The sequence below is a fragment of the Pundamilia nyererei genome, unplaced genomic scaffold, assembly GCF_000239375.1.
Source record: "Pundamilia nyererei isolate P.nyererei 1_Seehausen unplaced genomic scaffold, PunNye1.0 scaffold00090, whole genome shotgun sequence".
Taxonomy (NCBI): Eukaryota; Metazoa; Chordata; class Actinopteri; order Cichliformes; family Cichlidae; genus Pundamilia; species Pundamilia nyererei.
In genome coordinates, this window is record NW_005187491.1 from 976090 (window position 1) to 995240 (window position 19151).

General features: G+C 37.3%; 2 protein-coding genes across 2 annotated transcripts; both read right to left on the bottom strand.

The window, feature by feature from the left end:
* Positions 1–556: 556 nt before the first annotated feature.
* Positions 557–2797, bottom strand: s100a1 (S100 calcium binding protein A1). The gene is made up of 3 exons (XM_005739192.1): positions 2714–2797; positions 1239–1388; positions 557–888 (listed from the first exon to the last, which is right to left on the bottom strand). Exons 2-3 carry the CDS (start codon positions 1377–1379, stop codon positions 742–744), a joined length of 288 nt encoding a protein of 95 aa, XP_005739249.1. The 5' UTR covers positions 1380–1388; positions 2714–2797; the 3' UTR covers positions 557–741.
* Positions 2798–4291: 1494 nt separating this feature from the next.
* On the bottom strand, positions 4292–18290 carry tlr18 (toll-like receptor 18). The gene is made up of 4 exons (XM_005739193.1): positions 18192–18290; positions 8345–9340; positions 6426–7608; positions 4292–5891 (listed from the first exon to the last, which is right to left on the bottom strand). Exons 1-4 carry the CDS (start codon positions 18194–18196, stop codon positions 5445–5447), a joined length of 2631 nt encoding a protein of 876 aa, XP_005739250.1. The 5' UTR covers positions 18197–18290; the 3' UTR covers positions 4292–5444.
* Positions 18291–19151: the final 861 nt, after the last annotated feature.

The window sequence follows — 19151 nt, forward strand, 5'->3', positions numbered from 1 at the left end:
CGCACAAATTTCCCCGCTGGGGGATCTATGAAGTTCAAATCAAAGGGCAGAAGATTGATAATCTAAATGAAAGATGTGAATGAGAAGGATATGCTGTTAAGGAGCCCCCCTTCCCTCACAGTCCGTAGGTTTCTTTGTATTGAAGGTAGAAATACTTCTGTGCATCCTCGATAGTGCAGATTTATTTTAGGATGAGACGCACATGAAATGCTTACCCTACTGAGATGGATTCCAGATATCAGAGAGTGGAGGATAGACCCCGCCCAACACTCCAATTTAAAAGAAGATAAAAGATGATCATTGTGGCACAGCCATTATAATTTTTTAAACCCTGTCATAATTTTTTTATTTTTAAATATGGGAGAGATACAAAAGCCAACTTTAAAATTACTTCCTAGGACCAACGCTTTTCCTAGCCAAGATTTAGCCATTAGGTGGTGCTTGAAGTTGCTAGAAAGCTTATGAAGCCAATTAAACCTGTTGACAGGTTTCATTATACTTAAATTATGTGGGTAAACTTATTGAGCCATTACAAATATTTCCTAAGGACAACACACACATTTAATTACTTTTATTGGATGGAAGCATTTCCAAGGACAGAACAAAAACATTTATTAGCAGTAGTGGATCTCCTGCAACATTCTAGTGTCCAAAATGATTGAACCCTCCGAACCCCTGACCAACTCTGTCGTAAAAGTTATTTAGTAATAAGCATTTATTCCCCCCCCCCCCCCTTTTTTTTTAAGAGGAATCACTTTTAAAGAATTCATTGCAGGCGACAGTCAGTGCAGCGACCAGACCAACAAACTCCTGGAAGTCCACCACACCATCCTTATTGTCATCCAGTTCACGCATAATCTTCTCCACCACACAAGCATCATTGGGGCCCTAAAAGGGGAGCAACAAGTTTAGTTTCCCCAAGTGCAAATCTTAATGATGGAGCTGGTCGTCTTTAATTTGCATAGTCTGGAAATAACTTCTACTTTAGACAGAAGCATGTTCTCCTCATTTGCCCAGGTATCAACTTGTTGGCCAACATTATAGAGTTAAAAAAAAAAAAAAAAAGCAAATAAAATACTTTTTCCTCAAAATATAGCGGAAACTGAGAAACCATCAGGTTCTTTTGGAAATTACCATGGTGATTTACCTTTGTTAAAACTTAAAATACATTAAAATTATACATTATTCAGGTCAGCTTCAGAAGGGGAAAAAAAATTGATTAAGCAACAGATACGTACTTCCAGAAACTCTCCAAGTTCATTCTTCAACAAATTCTTCAGCTCCAATTTAGTGAGCGTGTACTTGTCACCTTCTTTTCCAGAATACTTGTGGAACACATCAATGAGGTCCACCATTGCTCCTTTGAGATTGGCACTCATTTTGCAGTTCTAAAAATCAGAAGAGGGAAGCATAAATTAACCACAAAAGAGATTATTCCAAACATGGAATATACCATTTAGATTTAGAGCAGGGAGGACCAGCATCATTTGATATACAGATACAAAGAGGGACTAAAAGTCATTCAGTTTCTAGAAAAGCTTAAGAGAAACCTTTCACTACAATTGTTTTAATACACTGGCACTCAGATTGGGATGATTCTAGCAAAACCAAATTAGAAAAGGAATGAGGATGCAAAACTGTTTCACACACTTACCATGTAATCATAGAAAAACTCAGGTTACATGACGGTGTTTCACTTCCCTCCCTGCATTTTTATTTCTCAATGACAGAAAGATTGGCGCTGATGGTGGTATGGACATTTTTTGGCAGAGCATGGCTTACGGTTATTTGTACAGTGGACTATAGCCAGAATCAGATTACATTTTGTAGATTAAAGGGCAAGTACTCAAACCAGTAGCAAGCTGGACTCACTGAGTAGCCCCCCCACACACCACACACACACACACACACTTCTCAAGACATTTAAATAATTATTAAAAACAAAACAAGGTAAAACACACGCGATGAGGGACCACTTCTTGGTTAGGCGTGTTGATTCTATATAATATGGCACTGCCGGGGAAGCATGTTGTCTCATGAAACAAATAGATTTCAATTGCTGAAGCCTGCTAATAATGGTGCCAAACAGAATACATAGAGGAGAATGCAGCATGGTAACCAGACAGGTCTAGTGTCTAACCTTATACCAGCCTTTCACTATCAGACACCTGAGAAGCCTATACAAGAGAGCAGTTTCATTTCACACACCCCTCCTAACAAACCAGTAGAAGACAAAAGCCAGACCCCCTCCAGGACAGGTCGCACATACAGTAAGATAAGTATAGATTTCGCTCTTGGTTGCATTACATTATATAAATAGCCTTTAACCTCAGATTAATTTTAGAGTATGGTCTTATTTCCATCAAAGCTATTAGATGATAGTTTAGCCTATATGAAGAGCAACATGTATCTAATGATCTATAGTGTATGTGAGAGATTGTGTGAATATCTACAGTTTGCAAAATCACTTCTCCAAATGATGTGGCATCAGATTCCCCTAATTATTCTCAATGATTGCTGTTAATCATTTATTCCCAGCGTGATCAGGGAGCTAATTAAGTCTTTGAATGTCAAATGAGAAGCTGGTGTTAATTAACTGTGACTCCAACTACAGCACAAGTAGTTCTACAAAAAAAAAATAAAAATCCTTCACACTACCACTGCACATCAAAACAATGGAGGGAAAAAGAAAAGCAAAAGATCAGTAACTCACCTGGACAGTGACACCTAACCGGTTCTGTTGAAAGTAGATCAAATTGAGCTCTCACCACAGCTCTCACCTCATTACTTATAGCGACTCTCACCTGTGTGCAAATGAACCTTAATCAGATAGGCACCTCCCTCTGAACGGCATCATCAGCGCTTTCACCATTGAACTGGATTGCCATTAAAGGCAACAACCTCAGCTCTTAGAACTTTGCAGGACAAACACCACTCACTCTTTTTCCTAACCTTATATAGTTATGTTGCAACAGGGATTAGTTACAAATTAAGTAGATACTCAGATGGTTAGTGAGGGTACATGTGTTTATATGTAATTCAGGGTATGCTACATTATATATACCAGTTATGTATTAATGTTGCATTAGAAGCACAAATATTACTCGAGTGCAACTTGAAAAATCTATAGAAAAGGTTTTTCAATTTCCATTTTAAAGTGCCTACAAATATCCCTGATTTCAGCCTAAAAGCTGAAAATTTGTTAATCTGAAACAACCAAAATTAAAATCAGCAACATAAAGAATAAAGCAAATTGGCTGAAGTATTCCTCCTCTTTTCCTCTCCGAGGTCTTGTGTAAGCTTATCAAGCATGACTAATCTAATGCTTTTTAAATATCATTTGCAAGTCAGATATTGATTGTATTTGAATGACAGCTCGACTTTTGCAGAAATACAAATTAAATGCGGGTCAGGTTGTTAAGAGTTGATTTGCATCAGTATCTCCTGGTAGCCTGTGTAATGCCAATGCTTTTTGCATGCTAGTTAAAAATTTACCAAACCGACTTGCATTTGGTATCTACAGCAACAGTTTTTAAAAAAATGTCCTCTCTGGTCTGAGACAGCAGGTGAGACCAGACTGGCCTTTTATTTTTGGTGTGAGGAACATACTTGGAGATTAAACACTCTGTGTTTCGTGTGGGGGAATAAAACCATCCATTGTCGATTACTCATGAAAGCTGTTCTAAAAAATGTGCCTATAGTGATCACTCTTTTGCCAAATGAAACTAAATATGTTTTTATTCATTCCATTCATTTCAACATCTGCACAGTATGAATTATGAATGACCAGCATTATACAAGACATTAAAATAAGGCACTGCATTATTTTAGAGAATGTATAATATGACTCTTCATGAAAAACAAACATGTCCTTCATTTGCGGTTTAATACAAAAACACTTGAAGTCTATAGACTGCATGTTAACATTACTTATACACATATGCAGAGGGAAGTAAAATATATGAGCTTACTCCCAGTTAAAAAAAAACTGGTAAATGGGTGCACATCACACCTTAGCTTTGTGGTGTCACATTTCTGCCTAAGTTCAAGGGTGTCATCTACTGGCCATTTTCAAACTTTGTTATTGCCCACATATGTAAGTAAGCAAGGCTGCACACTTACCATTAATAGCAAAACCCATATCAGTTAAGTTATTTTTAAAATAAAAGTTAAATTAATTAAAAAAAAACAGTTTTAAAAAAGTTAAATTTAAAATGGCCCAACATGAATCAAGTCAGAGCACAGCAAAAAGAAATAACGCTGCTTTTTTTTTTTTTTTTTATCAAAGTATTACATTACTGAATCCAAATGATTGAAAATAGTAGTAAGGTAGACATAATGACTCAATATTTAGAACAAAAACCTTCCATCACAAACAATATGTAACAAACGTACATTCACATTTATCAACTGGCAAAACCATTTTTGTCATTTTTTCTTAATCATACAACAGCTTTTATTTTATTTAAAGCATGTGTAAAGACAACTAAATCTAACTTCATTCAGGCACTGGACATGTATCTGCTATCTGTCTGTATAACTCATTCTAATTCCCTTAGTTATATTATACCTGGTGACAATGATAACACTGAAAACTGAACAGATATTTGATAAACATTAACTATTATATGAAACAGTGATTCATAGAGGACCCATTGAAAGTATGACATGTGTCAAGTGAGCAATGTCTGTGAGTGTGCTTTTGCAATGTATGCCAACAGCAAAGCTAATAGTAACTCATGAGGGATGGCTTTAGGAATAAACAAACAGCAAGCACACAAGTTCAGACTGACATTTGGCAGTAACTTAAATTGGTGACTACCTGTGTGCAGTATTCACTAAAATAGGAATAGTATTCAGCTTGAAACACATTGAATATTGCACCGAAAACTTCAAAATGACTAGTGCTGATACAAACACTGATTGATGGAGCATTATCATTCTCCAGTTTCTAAGCTTTTGCTCTACAACTTGATATCGCTTGTATTGTTACTATATGGTTTCATTTGACTCGGCTTGATCTGAGTTTGAACATTCATGATCTCATACCTCTGAGGGCCAAGAATGTAAGAGTGCACAGTCCTTTCACAGTGTGGCACCTGTCACCATGGTTTGCTGGGACCTTGCTTGTTATCCAGAGTGCAACATGGGAGATCTCATGTGAGCCGGCCTTTCAGCGCCTGTCAGCAGGGCACCTGGCCTGAGACACTGAGGGAAAGTGAAGCAGAGGCCATCAGCTCAGCTGTCAGGGATGACATGACAGACTGCCTTGGGCAGACAGATTGTTGGGCAGGGGTTGTTTGTTTTTCTTTGTTATCACAATGAGATGCTGTATTTTGCTCCCTTGTTGGCATAGCCTAAACAAAAAGGTTACTTGAGGGGAGGTCTTTACTGAGAAAATACTGAGAAAGGCATTTGTTTAATAGTTCTTTTTAATTTAATGGCTAAAATGCCACCAGTGGTATTTGATTTAATGGCTCTTCATTTGCTTCGTTTGTGGGTTCTGCTTCTTTTTCCACAGTCATCTTATCTTCTTCTGGCACCCTTTCCTCAATAGGGGGACCAATCACAGATATTCTTCCCGCAGATAGGGTTCTTCTCTTAACACTGTTTGCCCGCTCTTGGGTTGTTGGCTTTCCCAGGACACTCCTCAGCTGTGCCCAGAAAAATGCCTGTTGGTTAACCTGCTGGGGCCACTCCAGGTATGTCTTTGTACTCAGCATCTTCTTGAGCTTGCAATACTTGCTGGGTAAGGAGTTTGGATCAATAGGCTCCTTAACCACTAAGATGACATCACTGAAGGTTTTTCCCATTGCTCTCTGCTGAGCAAAGTACAGCTCATAGTTGCACCACTCACTGTTAACGAAGTGCCGTGAGAGAATAAACATTACCTAGGAATAAAGAAAACAACAGAAAGGAAATTATTATAGGGTCTCTACCTTATGCTTTCCTACCAATTTCCAAACAACAATGATGAGATGCTGAATAACAGGGCAACTATATTCATCAACCATTTAGCATAACTCATATCACCATTACTTACTTTTTTAGACTTTTAAGACTCGTTATTCCAACAGTCAACAAATTGTCAGGCAAGTTTTGAGATGATGTTTTCATCATTTATAATTGCAATGTAGTTTAAAAAATGAGAAGTGCCAAGGAGAAGTGGCATCTACTGAACCAGGTGACTATAAGCTATTTTGTTTTGCCTTTGAATGAACAAAATTATGTGAAAATGACACACACTTCCACTGAGTGACGTTGCCATAGATCAACTGACTAAAACTGTAGCTCCTAAAAAAAATGTCCAAAATAATTAGGTTTTGCTGTGTGTTGTTTCTCATTTTGCAAGACTTTAATTTACTGTAACTTTTAATGTGCTGGTGTATAGTGGGGTGCTTTTACTACATAATACATTTTAGTACCTTACGACTGCTTTCAATATTCTCAATGATGTTATCAATGATCCACTTTCCAGGCATGAAGTCCCTCTCATGAATGCATAGACGATAGGGGTTCGTGTTGTTCTCCAAACAGGGTAAGAGCTGGTGCCTCACCCAGTCAGCATCTGAGTGACTGTAGGATATGAAGGCATGGTAGGTAAAAGTTTCCAGATCACCAGCTGCTTTCTCCTTGTGAGCTCTGTATTTAGCCCTGATGATCTGGTATGTTGCTTTAGTGTACCATGGGAGGTCAAAAATATAGCAAATCAGCATAAGTATTAAGATCACTGCTGTGGTGGTTGCAACACAGATGATGATAACCAGTCTGATGTCACATGCTACATGACCCGGAAAGTATTTGGCTATGACTGTGTTGAGCAAAGCCTCCGGGTGGTAACACTTGTAGTTCTCAGGCCAGTTTGTGAGGTTTACCTTTCCTTTTGAAATCGTGTCCTGGATGAAAGCATGAAGCTCACATGTACAATGATAAGGATTGTTCCCTGCCTGAAGTTGAGACAACTGAGGCATATCTTCAAAGGATTTTTTGCTAATTAGGCCAAATGAATTCCCATCCAAAGCTAGCGATTGCAGTGATGCACTTTCCCATTTAGATGGGATGAATTTAATTTTATTCCCACTCAGTAGAAGGGTTTTGAGGTTGGTGGTTTTCTCAAAGTAGTTCATGTCCAGCTGGTCCAGATCACAGTAGGACAGATCCAAGTACTGTACTGTGGTTGGTAGACAACTGAGAGCTTCACTTACAAAGTTATTATGGTGAGCAATAAACTTGGTGATATTTTGTTTCCAGACACAATTTTGGCTATCTTTAGCAGATCCTAATTTGTTGTAGCTGAAATCCAAAACCTTTAGCTCCTGGAATTCTTTTGTGAGGGATGATAAGTCTTTTAAGCTGGTCAACTCATTGTTGCTTGTGTTGAATGTATGAAGATTCGGCATGGTGTTCTTGTAATCGCATCGCTGGTTGAATACAAACTCATTTTTTAGTCGATTATTGGAGACATCTAGTAATTCCACACCGTTCATCTCAACCCACGAATCGCAGGGTGCCGAGTTGAAATACACATGTTGAATAGACAGTTGCTTAACTTTCTTGAACCAGGTGAAACGCCAATCAAATCGTAGCACATCAGGATTGCTGATGTACCTACAAGAAACAGAGATATTTAGTTTGCGTATTTTTATATGACCTTAGTAGTGAGCTTCACATTCATGTAATTTCACTTTGTAACAAGGTATGAATTATAACTATAACAAAATACTTGTCAAACCCACTATTTCATAGCATCATCTTCTTGTGCAGCTCTACCGTATTTAGTGCAGCTGCTGTTTTTGGATCATTAATTAAAAGCCCTGGTATGTTCCTTTATAGTCATGCCCTATGTTGCGCTGCACAACCTTGTGACTAAAATTGCTTGTTTAAGTATAACCATAATTTACAAGATGAAAATCACAAAATCACATTTTACGGTCCATTAGAATAGAATAGAATTCAACTTTATTGTCATTGCACATGTCACACGTACAAGGCAACGAAATGCAGTTTGCATTCATCCAGAAAGTGCTTAGTAATAAAATACATATATTACAAAAATGGGTCTATTATGGGTATGTTGCAATGTACACGGTATGAAGGTATGTTATGAATATGCTATAACTATAAGTATGTACAGGCTGTAGTGAGTGTACAAGCTATGTACAGGCTACGAACAGGATATAAATATGAAACTATACAGAAATATGAACTATACAAGTTATAAACAGTTGTAAATAGTTGTAGAACTATAGTTATTATTGTACAGAATTATGCAGTAGTGCAGTTTAGATCAGTGAGATGTGTAAACTACTGTTAGAGCAATCTTGTAGGACACCAAAATACTCACCAAAGATCCAGTTTATCCAGTACAAGATCTGTGATGCTGGAACTTGCACCACTATCAACAAATGTTGGCGAACGGGCAAAGTCAATGTACTGAAGTCTTAATCTTTTGATGCTGGTTGCTTGTAAATTGATTAAAGCCATCCTTATAAGGTTCTCATTGAATTTTCCTCTGTGAAAGATGAGTTGCTTGGCTTTAATGTGTTTTAAACCCTGAAAAATGTCCTCCTGTCCCATGTAGTATGTGAATTCAAAGAGGTTACGAAATTGAATGACTGTGAATGTTTTGTTAGCTAGGTCCTGTAGCATATGAACAAGAGCATTTGGGTGTTGGTCTATAGCCATGTCAAAGCCCATCTGACTTGTCTGAATGACTTCTAAACTTCCAGGCTCATAGTAATGGAGGTGGGAGGAACATTTAATAGCAAATCCTTGGAGCTTAAGGTTCTTCAGGGGTTGAAAATCTTTTTTTTTTAGGCCCATCACCAAAGGGCCGCCCATGGAGAGAACCTGGAGTCTGGAAAGTTTGGAGAAGCAGTCAGCCAAAGTTGCATTTATATAAAGGTTATTAGACATGTAGAGCTCTTTTAGAATAACGAGAGGTGTCAGAGCTCTGGCAGGAATTTCCTGCAGGGAGTTATTGAAGATGTCAAGATACTCCAAGAGTGTGTTGTTTCTGAAGGCATCATTGTCAATGTATGAAATGTTATTGTACTGAAGCTTGAGGATACGAAGCTTAGGGAGGTGGAAAAGGTCATCAGCATAAACAGCTTGAAGTTCATTATAGGAGAGGTCTATTTCTTCAAGTGTGGGTGGAAATTGTCTCCATGGGATACTGTCAAGCTGTCTTCCCAGACAATCTGCAGATCGGTCAGAGTTGTAGATCTGACAGGGTCTTTCCTCAGTGTTGGTAGTGGGGAGTGAAGATGGAGTTGGGAGTGTGAGAGCTCCAAGAAAGACACCACTGAAATGGATCAACTTCCAAATCATTGTTTTAGACCTGGAAATGAACAAGATCAGGCAAGATTATCAAAACATTTTATTGATTTTCATAGACAGTAAATGCCAGATACACGTAATAGTTTGATTAACATTTCATTAAACATTAACATTAATGCTCATTCAGATTTTATTCTGTGTTTGAGTGCTCTTTTAGGCTCCCTGCTTTCCCTCAATCCCCTTTCCTGTATTTCTTAGACTTCTTCTGTACTTTAAAAAAAAAAATCTATTTCATGGCTTCAGATCTCTTTGCAATTTTCCTTGTGTTCACTTAACTGAATTGAGGGCATAAAAAATCCAAGTAAACTGAATCCAAAAATTTTAGATGTGATTGAGTAGTAAGCATAACTAACAGACAGACGGACAGACATACAGACACACAAACACAAACACAAACACAAACACACACACACACACACACACACACACACACACACACACACACACACACACACATATCTTAATGAGGAGATCTAATTGACATAATGTGTTCCCTAGTCACTTAAGCTAACCCTTAACATCAAAAATGAATGCATAGCCCTAACCCTTAGCCTAAACCATAAACCCTAACCATAACGTAATTGTAACCTTGACACTAAAACCAAATTTTTAACCCTCAAAAATGCCGTCAAACTCGTGGGGACAACCGTTTCTCCCCATAAGTGACTGTTGGTCCCGACAAGTACAGTGGCATGCCAATTTTTCTGTCCTCACAAAGACGTCTAAACATTTACACACACGCATGCAAGTATATAAATCAGAGAAAAATGTGTACTTTTGAAATTGCATTATCAATGTTGGGCAAAATTGTGACACGTAACAGTACACCACTTCTACAAAACAGTAAACAAAACCAATGTTTAATTCCTGTAAGATGCATGAACGCAACACTTTTTTCTGATATATTTAATTTCATAATTTCCTGTTGGGTTAAAACTGTGTCTGGCAGTCACTGATTTCTAGCTTCTTTTCAGGTTAAGTTGACCTAGAAACCGCACACATCACCGCATTTATTGAATGCACTCAGGCAGCAAACCTGCATTTAAAAAGACATTAGTTTCATCCATTTACAATATACATTTCCACTGGTCCCTCAGTAAACATCAACAACGGCAACTTTGTCATTACACAGCACTTACCCTGTGAAGTCTACCTTTCTGCTAAGGGCTGGTAATGCAGACACTTTCAAATTCTCCTCCCCTTTTATAGTAGTAGCTCAAGGTTACACATTGTTTGTGCCCTTACGTGAAAGCTTTATAACGCTCATAAAACAATGTTGTTTTATCTATTCCAGAATTGATGTGAGCCGAATAAACAATTCTGCATGGATATGGCTAGAGTAGAAAAACATTGTTGCCCTGTTTATTTTAGATAATTGTAGGTCATTATACTGTATTAGAGCACTGTCTGTTCATTTGTGACAGTCTGGATAGGAAAAAAAAATATATATCATCATCCTGTCAAACATAATTTTTGTTTAATTCATTGACTCAGCTACATCTAACAGATTGATGGTGCATGATAAACTGATGCGTTAATTTCTGAATTATATTTCTGGCAGAAACATAAATAAAAAATACAAATACATGATTTATCCACAAATATATTCATTGGGGAAATGTAATTTCTCATAACATTCCACTGACATTTGAGTCAGTTACTCATCATTTCTAATTATTCATGTGAATGAGTGAATTAACGTATTGTTCTAGGGGAAAAAGTGTCACATGACAGATGAGTTCTTTGAATCAATATCTGTGTTTGTTACTTTGGCAATCTTCTTCCTTATTTGTCAGTTAAACATTGTATGGGAAGTAACACAACAGTAATACTGTTTAGCTATATGACTTGGGCCTCAGTGGACAGCTGTTCCTGGAAATTGACAGTAGATTAGAAAAACATCAATAACATTTACTTAGTAAGACACGTCACATAAAGGCACTGTGGTACTTTGCATTATCAATATTATACTAATATTATAACAATGCTAATTTTGTCTTAAATGATTTGAAATGCAATTATATTTCAAGCCACGAGACAATGTTTTCATTTTCCATTTATTTTGGTCATTTTAGTGCCAAGTTCAAGTTTAACCCCAAGTTGGCACCAAGTCTTTCAGATCATTTGCCAGATATCACTAAAAGAATATTGATAGTGTTAACATTTTCATTTCAATTTTGATCTTAATAGTGTTAAATTGTGAAATACAATTTTTACTTTAAGTGGACATGGTTAAAGAATACCCATTCATGGTATGTGAACATGAAAGACCTGCCTGTTGCAGGACTATTAATAGGTAACTGTTTAACCCTGCACGGCACCGCAGACCACGCCACACCACACGGACCATGCAAGATCTTTCTTTGATCCCATGTGTTGTCTTGTGATAACTCCATCAGGGTTCAGAAGCACCTATCTGCATTCCTCTTGCTTTTTCTCTTTACATTTATATTTTGGTTTGTAGGCCTGCCTGTGTGATACATAAGTGGTGAATAGTAATGCTAAAATGTGAAAACAATGCTAATCCAGACAAAACATAAACTCATGTCATTCACCAGCTGCTCTTGTATATAATGGAGCAAAAACAAATTTTGACTGTACATGCAATTTAGTTTAGTTTAGTTACACTGGCCATACTTTATATTGATTGCCTAGATGCAGATATAGAACACAGCAGCAGAAGTCATGAGTAGATCTGATGAATCATTTCTATTGCTTATTGTAAGTTGACCTTTCAAGTTGTGGGACTGATGTTTTGTTGGTGGCAAAAATTTCATTTACACATAGCAGCAATTTAAGTCTGATTGTTACCAAATATAATCTGGGTGGTGTGACTGTGTGCCAAGCATTAAGTTAAGAATTGCCCTTCCTCAGATTACTCATCCGGATACAGATCAGTGCACCAGTTGTAAAAGGGGATAAGTTTGCAAAAACATTAGAGTAGTCAGCAACTCCCACAGTGTAGTCTCAGATAGCTTTATCTTGTGGTTGTTAGGCATAAATCTAAACAACAACAGGTCGTTTTGCAGTCAATAGGATGGTTTAATCAAGTTTTTTTTTAATTAGAAAAACTTAAAGGTCAAGACTTTTTGATCTGCGTGACCTGTTGTACTGTGATCTTCACACATTGCTTTGCATCATTTTCTCCCTCACAAACCTGATAAATTCACTGCTTCTTTAAGCATTTTCTTTTGGTTTCTGTCACTTCCGTAGCTATTCTGCTGTGTCCTACAGAACACTTCTGCTTTGTAAAGTTTTATTTTTTTTTTTACTGCTGTTGTGTTTTATTCAGCTTCCTTTGCTTTTTATTCAACATCTATTACATTTTGTGTGCCTTTGCAGCATTTTTCTTTTTGTTAGTGTTTCCTCAAGTTCCACTGCATTTGATCTCTCAGGGCCACCACAGAAAACTAAAACCTTTTACCTCAGGCAAATTCCTCATTAATGTTTCCAACAGAGGTAAGCCAAATTGCCACATTCCTGCAAACACTGAGAGCTTTTAAGTTATGTCTATCAGATTTTATATTAACCAGCAGGTTATGAGCTTCTGTGTTTAACTCCTCTTATGAACCGTACTTTTGTTCTCTGTGACCTCTTGCTGAATTTTTTGTGGTTCTCATGAATGTACAATTCCCACAAGAGAAATGTTTTCTGTTCTGCGGTGTACAGTCTTATCGGTGAAAGGAATCTGCACAAACATGTTGGCAAAGCTGCAGACTTCTCTGTTCAAATTTTTAGTATTATTTTCATTTGTTTAACAAAGTCATGTGGTGTGTCAAAATAGAGTTGTACGTAGTGCAGTCAAAACACCTACACATAATCTCTTTTGTGTACACAGTATACTATACAAAATCTTTTCAGAGTTAATTATTCTCCCCAGGCTGGCTCACTGCCAAATTCATATAAGACAAGCTGGAATCTCCCCAAGCAGAAAAAAAAGAAAGATAATTTGTTATCACCGTTTGTGTCACGTTTAAATTTTACAACTATGACACTGTTTGCATTCTAACTATGACCAAGTGGAAGTGCTCAAATTATCATGGATAACCAAATAAGAAATAAGATGAGTGAATGCTTTTTTCTTTTTTTTTCTTTGCTTTTGCTCCATAATTGCTGATAGAGGACACCATGTAGCTGCACTGGCTCATCCGGTATCTAAAACAGGTAACAACAGATAAGAGCATAACAAGGACAAGGTTTCCATTTGTTGTTACAAGAAGAGCAAAATTTGAATGGTCTACTTTTTAAAAGATCTTTTGGAAAAGACTAGGATCCAATTGTGTACAGTAATTGAAAGGAGAAATGAGGTTAGTATAAAACTCCTGGAAGAATAAAACCAACAGAAAATACACAAAGATGTGCTCACAACACGCCAAACAACTCTATTTAGGACTTGATTGATGATATAGAGGGCCTCACATCAGATGGTTGCTTCAGTGGGGTAAATAAATTTCTGATTATTAAGGTTGAGAAGCAGATCAGATAACACATATATATATATAGAGATAGATATATATATAAATATCAACAAGTCAGTCTTCTCCTGGTAATATATAATTTCTACAATACAATGTAAGTTTTTGACAAGGGTAGCTATGCACTAAATTAGTAACCAGGTTGTGAAAGACACAGCAAACAGTTCTATCATTCATTAAGTTGCGATATCTCTCTGATATGCATGGAAAGCGTCATCCAGTAAGTGTAAAGATCTATTACTGCATCTGATATTTACCCAGCAGTCAATAGTTGGTGGCAAACAGTTCTTTCATTGACATGTGTTGGCAGTGCTGGGCCCACTGCCCTGATATGACAAATGTATCTGGCAGCAGACTTTTTTCACTGATGAGTGTTCTTTACTCTGGTTTAATGAGGCTGTTTACATGCTATGCACAAACACAGCTGCACTTGGTTGATGATTCTGTTTAAGTTATCATGTTCATCCTCCGCAGGGACAGATGCTACACATGTTTATGCGCACAGGTTGTTTTTCTATCATATATCAAAAGTTCTTTACCAGCACTGTTGCTGTATAGACAAAGAGCAGTAAGATAAATACAGTAAATGAAATTAAGTTGCTGTTATCTAAACTATCATGAAAAGCACTTGCTTATCGTCTTCTCGCTTTGACTCTGACAGTTACTTTTTTAAAGAAACCGCTTGCTGTGAAAGTTGTTTTCAAGAATCACGACTTTCCTGTAAGAATTTCCAATAAAAGCTTTCTACCATAAGGGAGACAGATAGGAAAACTTGAACAAATACCAGCAAAAACAGCTTACTAACTAGACACTTCTAGAGGGAGAAATGCCAAAGAAGGGTGAGCTGAAGAACTAAATCACAAATTATACAAACAGTGAAAAACATCCAATCCATTAACAGATGACTGGGTATAAAAATGGCAGGAATGATTCTTTCAGAAGGGAAATGTCAAGTTAAATCACAAAGCCTTTGTATATTCCCATCAGCATCCCTCAAACTAGGAAAAGAAAAGTAATAACAACAATTATTCAAACTTAATACAGCTTTGTTACAACAGACAGTTAGATTTAGAAGAACAGAAAAAGCATTCTAGTAAATGTTAAATATTTGATAGTCACAATTTGATAGAAGTAACACCTGTGCTTGATGAGACAAATTCTTTCTATTACCACACGACAAGTAAAGAAAAGAAAGAGTGTGATACTATATTGGGGCGTTAGAGCAAAACAGAACAAAAGTATTCTGGAGAGTCTTGAATAATTACTAAATCATTACAGTCTGCTCTGTTCAAATCAATACTCTGGTCAGGAAAGCATTAAAGAAAACAATACGAACTTTAAATTCTGCTTCCGTGTTTCACTGCTAGTGCTCTCCAGTTGCACATGCTCGCTCAATGTTGTGGTAAAATACTACATTCAAGTGGAACATAACAATTGCAGATGTTATTAGTCACACCCAACAAATCAAAGCATCCACCACGTAAAAGCTCTATTAAACAGGATAGTGTGGGTAGATTTGTGTTTTGTTTAAGTGCTTTGGTTTCAGGCATTTTAAGGAGGAGTTTACAAACAAAGAGCAAGAGGGATTTAAAATGAATTCTGTCTTATTGCAAAACCCAAAAGGAAAAACTACTCAGCAAAGAGAAATGTGTGCTGTCTCAGTGGCACTTGACTCCACCTATAAGCCCTTGTTTTGTGTCCTATTAATGCTGCCAGAGAATGAGTAATCAATGAATGGTCATATTCAGTGACTGACTAAAACCAGGCACTGAATATGACATGAAACATATGAAAAAAATATCAAAGTAATGTCACTAACTAGCAAAGGACTGATGAAAATCTTATTATTTACTAAAGAAGCTTCCTTTTAACTGAAGTAGCCCTAGAGTGATCCAGCACTCTGGGGATTCAGGGGTTCACTTTAGTTCATTGAGCAGCCTCCATTGTTGCTTTCTAAAGCCATAAATGTGTGTATATGTATGTGTGTGACAACAACACACAAGCACAGAAGGCTGCTTTGTAGTAAATGTTCCCTGTTGAGAAACATGATAATTGTGTTCTTGTCAAACATCTTGATCATATCTTTATATAAGTCATAAAATATGCAATAACATTTTAGATATTGCCATGAAAATTGACATTAATTATAAAGATAAAATAGTAGCTATGTGATAATTTTACTTTCCCCCATAGAGATAAAATCTGATTACAATGAAAAACTAATTAGATACAGTGGGAAAAGGGAGGCAGCTGCAGTAGGGCAGAGCTGCAGCACTCACATGTACTGCATTCATCGTCTCTAAGCCTCTGCAGTATCAGTGGGCACAGGTCCACTACTGCATCAACTATTATATCTGCTCAGGATGAGCTTCTCTGGACATCTTCTCAGTTAAAAGATAAGAAGATTAACTGGGTTGGCTTCTGAGCATTCAGCATTACAGTTAAATAATAACCGAAGGTTCAACATAAGTTGAAGCATTAAAGAACTAAAATAAATCACACAGGGAAAAGTAAAACTGTTTGAAAAACATTTAAGAGGGCAGAGCAGCAGGAGACATCCAGTGAGTTCAGTATACAAACAAATCCCTGAATAATCACCACATCCTGGACACTCCTTCTACTTTCTCTAAATATACCTTAAAACCTGTAATCTCAAAATGACTAAGCCGCTCAGATCTTTAAAGAAGACTTTACATACACCATCAGGCAGGCAACATAGACACCAGCAGCTGTTCAAATCTCCCCAATGTTAGCTTATTTACCACTGGGGCTTCACAGGTGCCAGCAATTAAGGAGGCTGCTTGCCTTAGGAGTGTCTCTAAGCATACAGTAAACCTGAAATCTTTATCTTTTTATAATTATCAACACAACTCATTAAAAGATGAAAACCGGATATAAGCAGAGATACTCCAAGCCATCTTACCTGTAGCCTGTGTAGTGAAAGCTGAAATAGTGAATGCCTCCAGGCCAACATACTCAAGATGTCTCAAAAACTTAATTTTCATTGTGATGAACAATTGTTCCACCCAAGAAAGTCATATTTTAATGCTATTTTGTGATTTAAATATCCTATTTGTTACAAAACAAGATGCTCTGTGTTATATCACTTCCTTCCTAACACAAGAGCTTATACACCTTTCATAGCACTGAAATACCTTTTTCATTCCTTTATAACACAGCTGAGGTATTGGAAAGAGGGATTTTCAGTATTTTTCTATGCTCAGTGAATAACTGGATAAATACATCTCTTTAGGATCTTTAGCCATGCTACCAGCTGTGTGAGGCTGTACATAAAAACAATAGAGGAAGTGAAAAATGCACACCTTCCTGCTTTCCTATACTAAGGAAACCTTAAGCAATGCAACCTTTAAAAAGGAAAGAAAACTCAGTTTCCAACTCCAGCATGTCGGTCTGGGTGAACAACCTGTCACATGACTTAAACAGGCTCTTCCACACTTATCTTATTCATAATGTGGTTTAAAACAATGAACATTACAGCAAACACATGGATTTTCCTGTTTGAATGCAGCTAGCCATCAAACATTAGAGCCAATTATTGCTTGACATAAAACTTATTGTTGCAGCCAGGGGCAGCCCAAAAGTGATCCCTTTAGACTGGTTTTTGGTTTTAGTGTCCTGATTTTCCTCAGAGTTATCCATTCTGTCACTAGCTAGCAAACATAAACATACGGACAGAAGATGGCACTAAACATGTTTAAAAACTTGTTTAAACGTGTTTAAAAAATTCACAGACAGTGTTACATCTATGTCAGTTTTTGAGAGGTGTGATGTAGTGTTTCATTTCCTCTTTAACCCCCATTTATCCAGGGAAGCTACTGCATGACCACTGGAAGAGATTGTTTTTGTTAGTTAGTTATTTTTGTTTGATTTATTTATTTATTTTTTGTAGTGGACAACTACAGCTGTGTCTGGGCTCAAATATTTAAGCCAAGATAGAGTCAATATGTCAAACGACCTACAAAATGTTACTACTGGGCATTGAAACCTGCCACTTTTCCCACTTCCTGTCTAACTGGTGTACTGTTAAATGATAAGTATGGAACGCTATTTTGGCTGGAACACTGTATTGAATTAGAATTACTATCAAGTAGAGGAAGTCCATCAAGTTAACATTTTCCACCCCTTAGATCAACTAGTGAATTTTATGTGCCTCCACAATAAACTACATCTCTTTAGGATCTTGAGCCATGCTACCATTCTAATATATTCTAATTCAAATATAGCAATTAGAATTGTTATTCAACATTTAGAATGTGCTGAAAGATTGGAACTACAAGTGATCCAGGTAGATAGTTTTAAATGTTAAGAGACAAAACAAGCTTGAAATAGACATGAAAACAATATGTTTACACTCACCTCATGTTGGACAGGCTCAGGTCTTCCTTAGCTGGACCTGTTCTGTTGTCAGTGCTTAGTGAGAAGTGACTCACCACTGGATCAGTAAGCTTATGGGCACTCTGTTAGCTCTGCTAGTCTGTATGTGTTTTTGGCCCTCCCTCTCTGTCTGATTCTTTTTCTCTCTCACTCACTCTTCAGTCTTTGTGCATGAGCACGTGTGTGTGTGTGTGTGTGTGTGTGTGTCGCTCAGGAATGTGGAAAGTAGTTTTTTTTTGCCTCAGAGGCTCCACATATTTTTAATCATGTTTGCTATTCTGTAACACAAACATTAGAGCCAGAACTGTTGGGAAATATCAGTTCCATCATAGCCATTACTCTGGTCATGCACATACATTTGATTTTATCAAATGTATTTATCTGCCGGTGGTACATACCGTGCAGGGGCCTGTCCTTCCATGATGGTTCCTTGCCTTCCTCCACTTTTTTGGGTTTCTGCTGCCTGAGGTATTCACTGAGCACGCTGTCAGTTAAAGGAGGAATCCATGCAGTGAAGAATGAACAGTGAGGATTGAGCAAGTGAGCAGGCTGGCAATATCACCTGAGAGGAAGAAGAGTGGGGTTGTAATTCCAGGGAGAGTTATTTTCTTTTCCAGTGGTAAACGATCCAGAGATGGTAAGAGATAGCTGGGCAGAGACCGACTGACTAACACAATGAGTAATAATAAAACAAGTGCTAACTCAATCACTAAGCATGGAAGATTTTTACCACAAATATGGCAGCAGTGGTGAAAAATGGATGCTATGACAAATCCTTAAATACACTGCAAACTAGTGAGCTGGGTAGCAGGTGCACCTGTTAGAAACCTTGCTGAGACTGGTATGCAGCCACACCTTCCAGGGATCTAGGAAGGTGGTAAGAACCTGCTTACTAAAAATCAGTGGAAAGAAGAATAGAGAAGGAAAAGAGAGAAAAAGGTG

Coding starts and splice junctions, on each gene's coding strand:
- s100a1 (XM_005739192.1), bottom strand. CDS start 1,379: ATGAGTGCCAATCTCAAAGGAGCAATGGTGGACCTCATTGATGTGTTC. Junction 889..1,238: donor AACTTGGAGAGTTTCTGGAA/GTACGTATCTGT, acceptor CTCCCCTTTTAG/GGCCCCAATGATGCTTGTGT.
- tlr18 (XM_005739193.1), bottom strand. Junction 7,609..8,344: donor CTGGATAAACTGGATCTTTG/GTGAGTATTTTG, acceptor TGTTTCTTGTAG/GTACATCAGCAATCCTGATG. Junction 5,892..6,425: donor ATATTGAAAGCAGTCGTAAG/GTACTAAAATGT, acceptor CTTTATTCCTAG/GTAATGTTTATTCTCTCACG.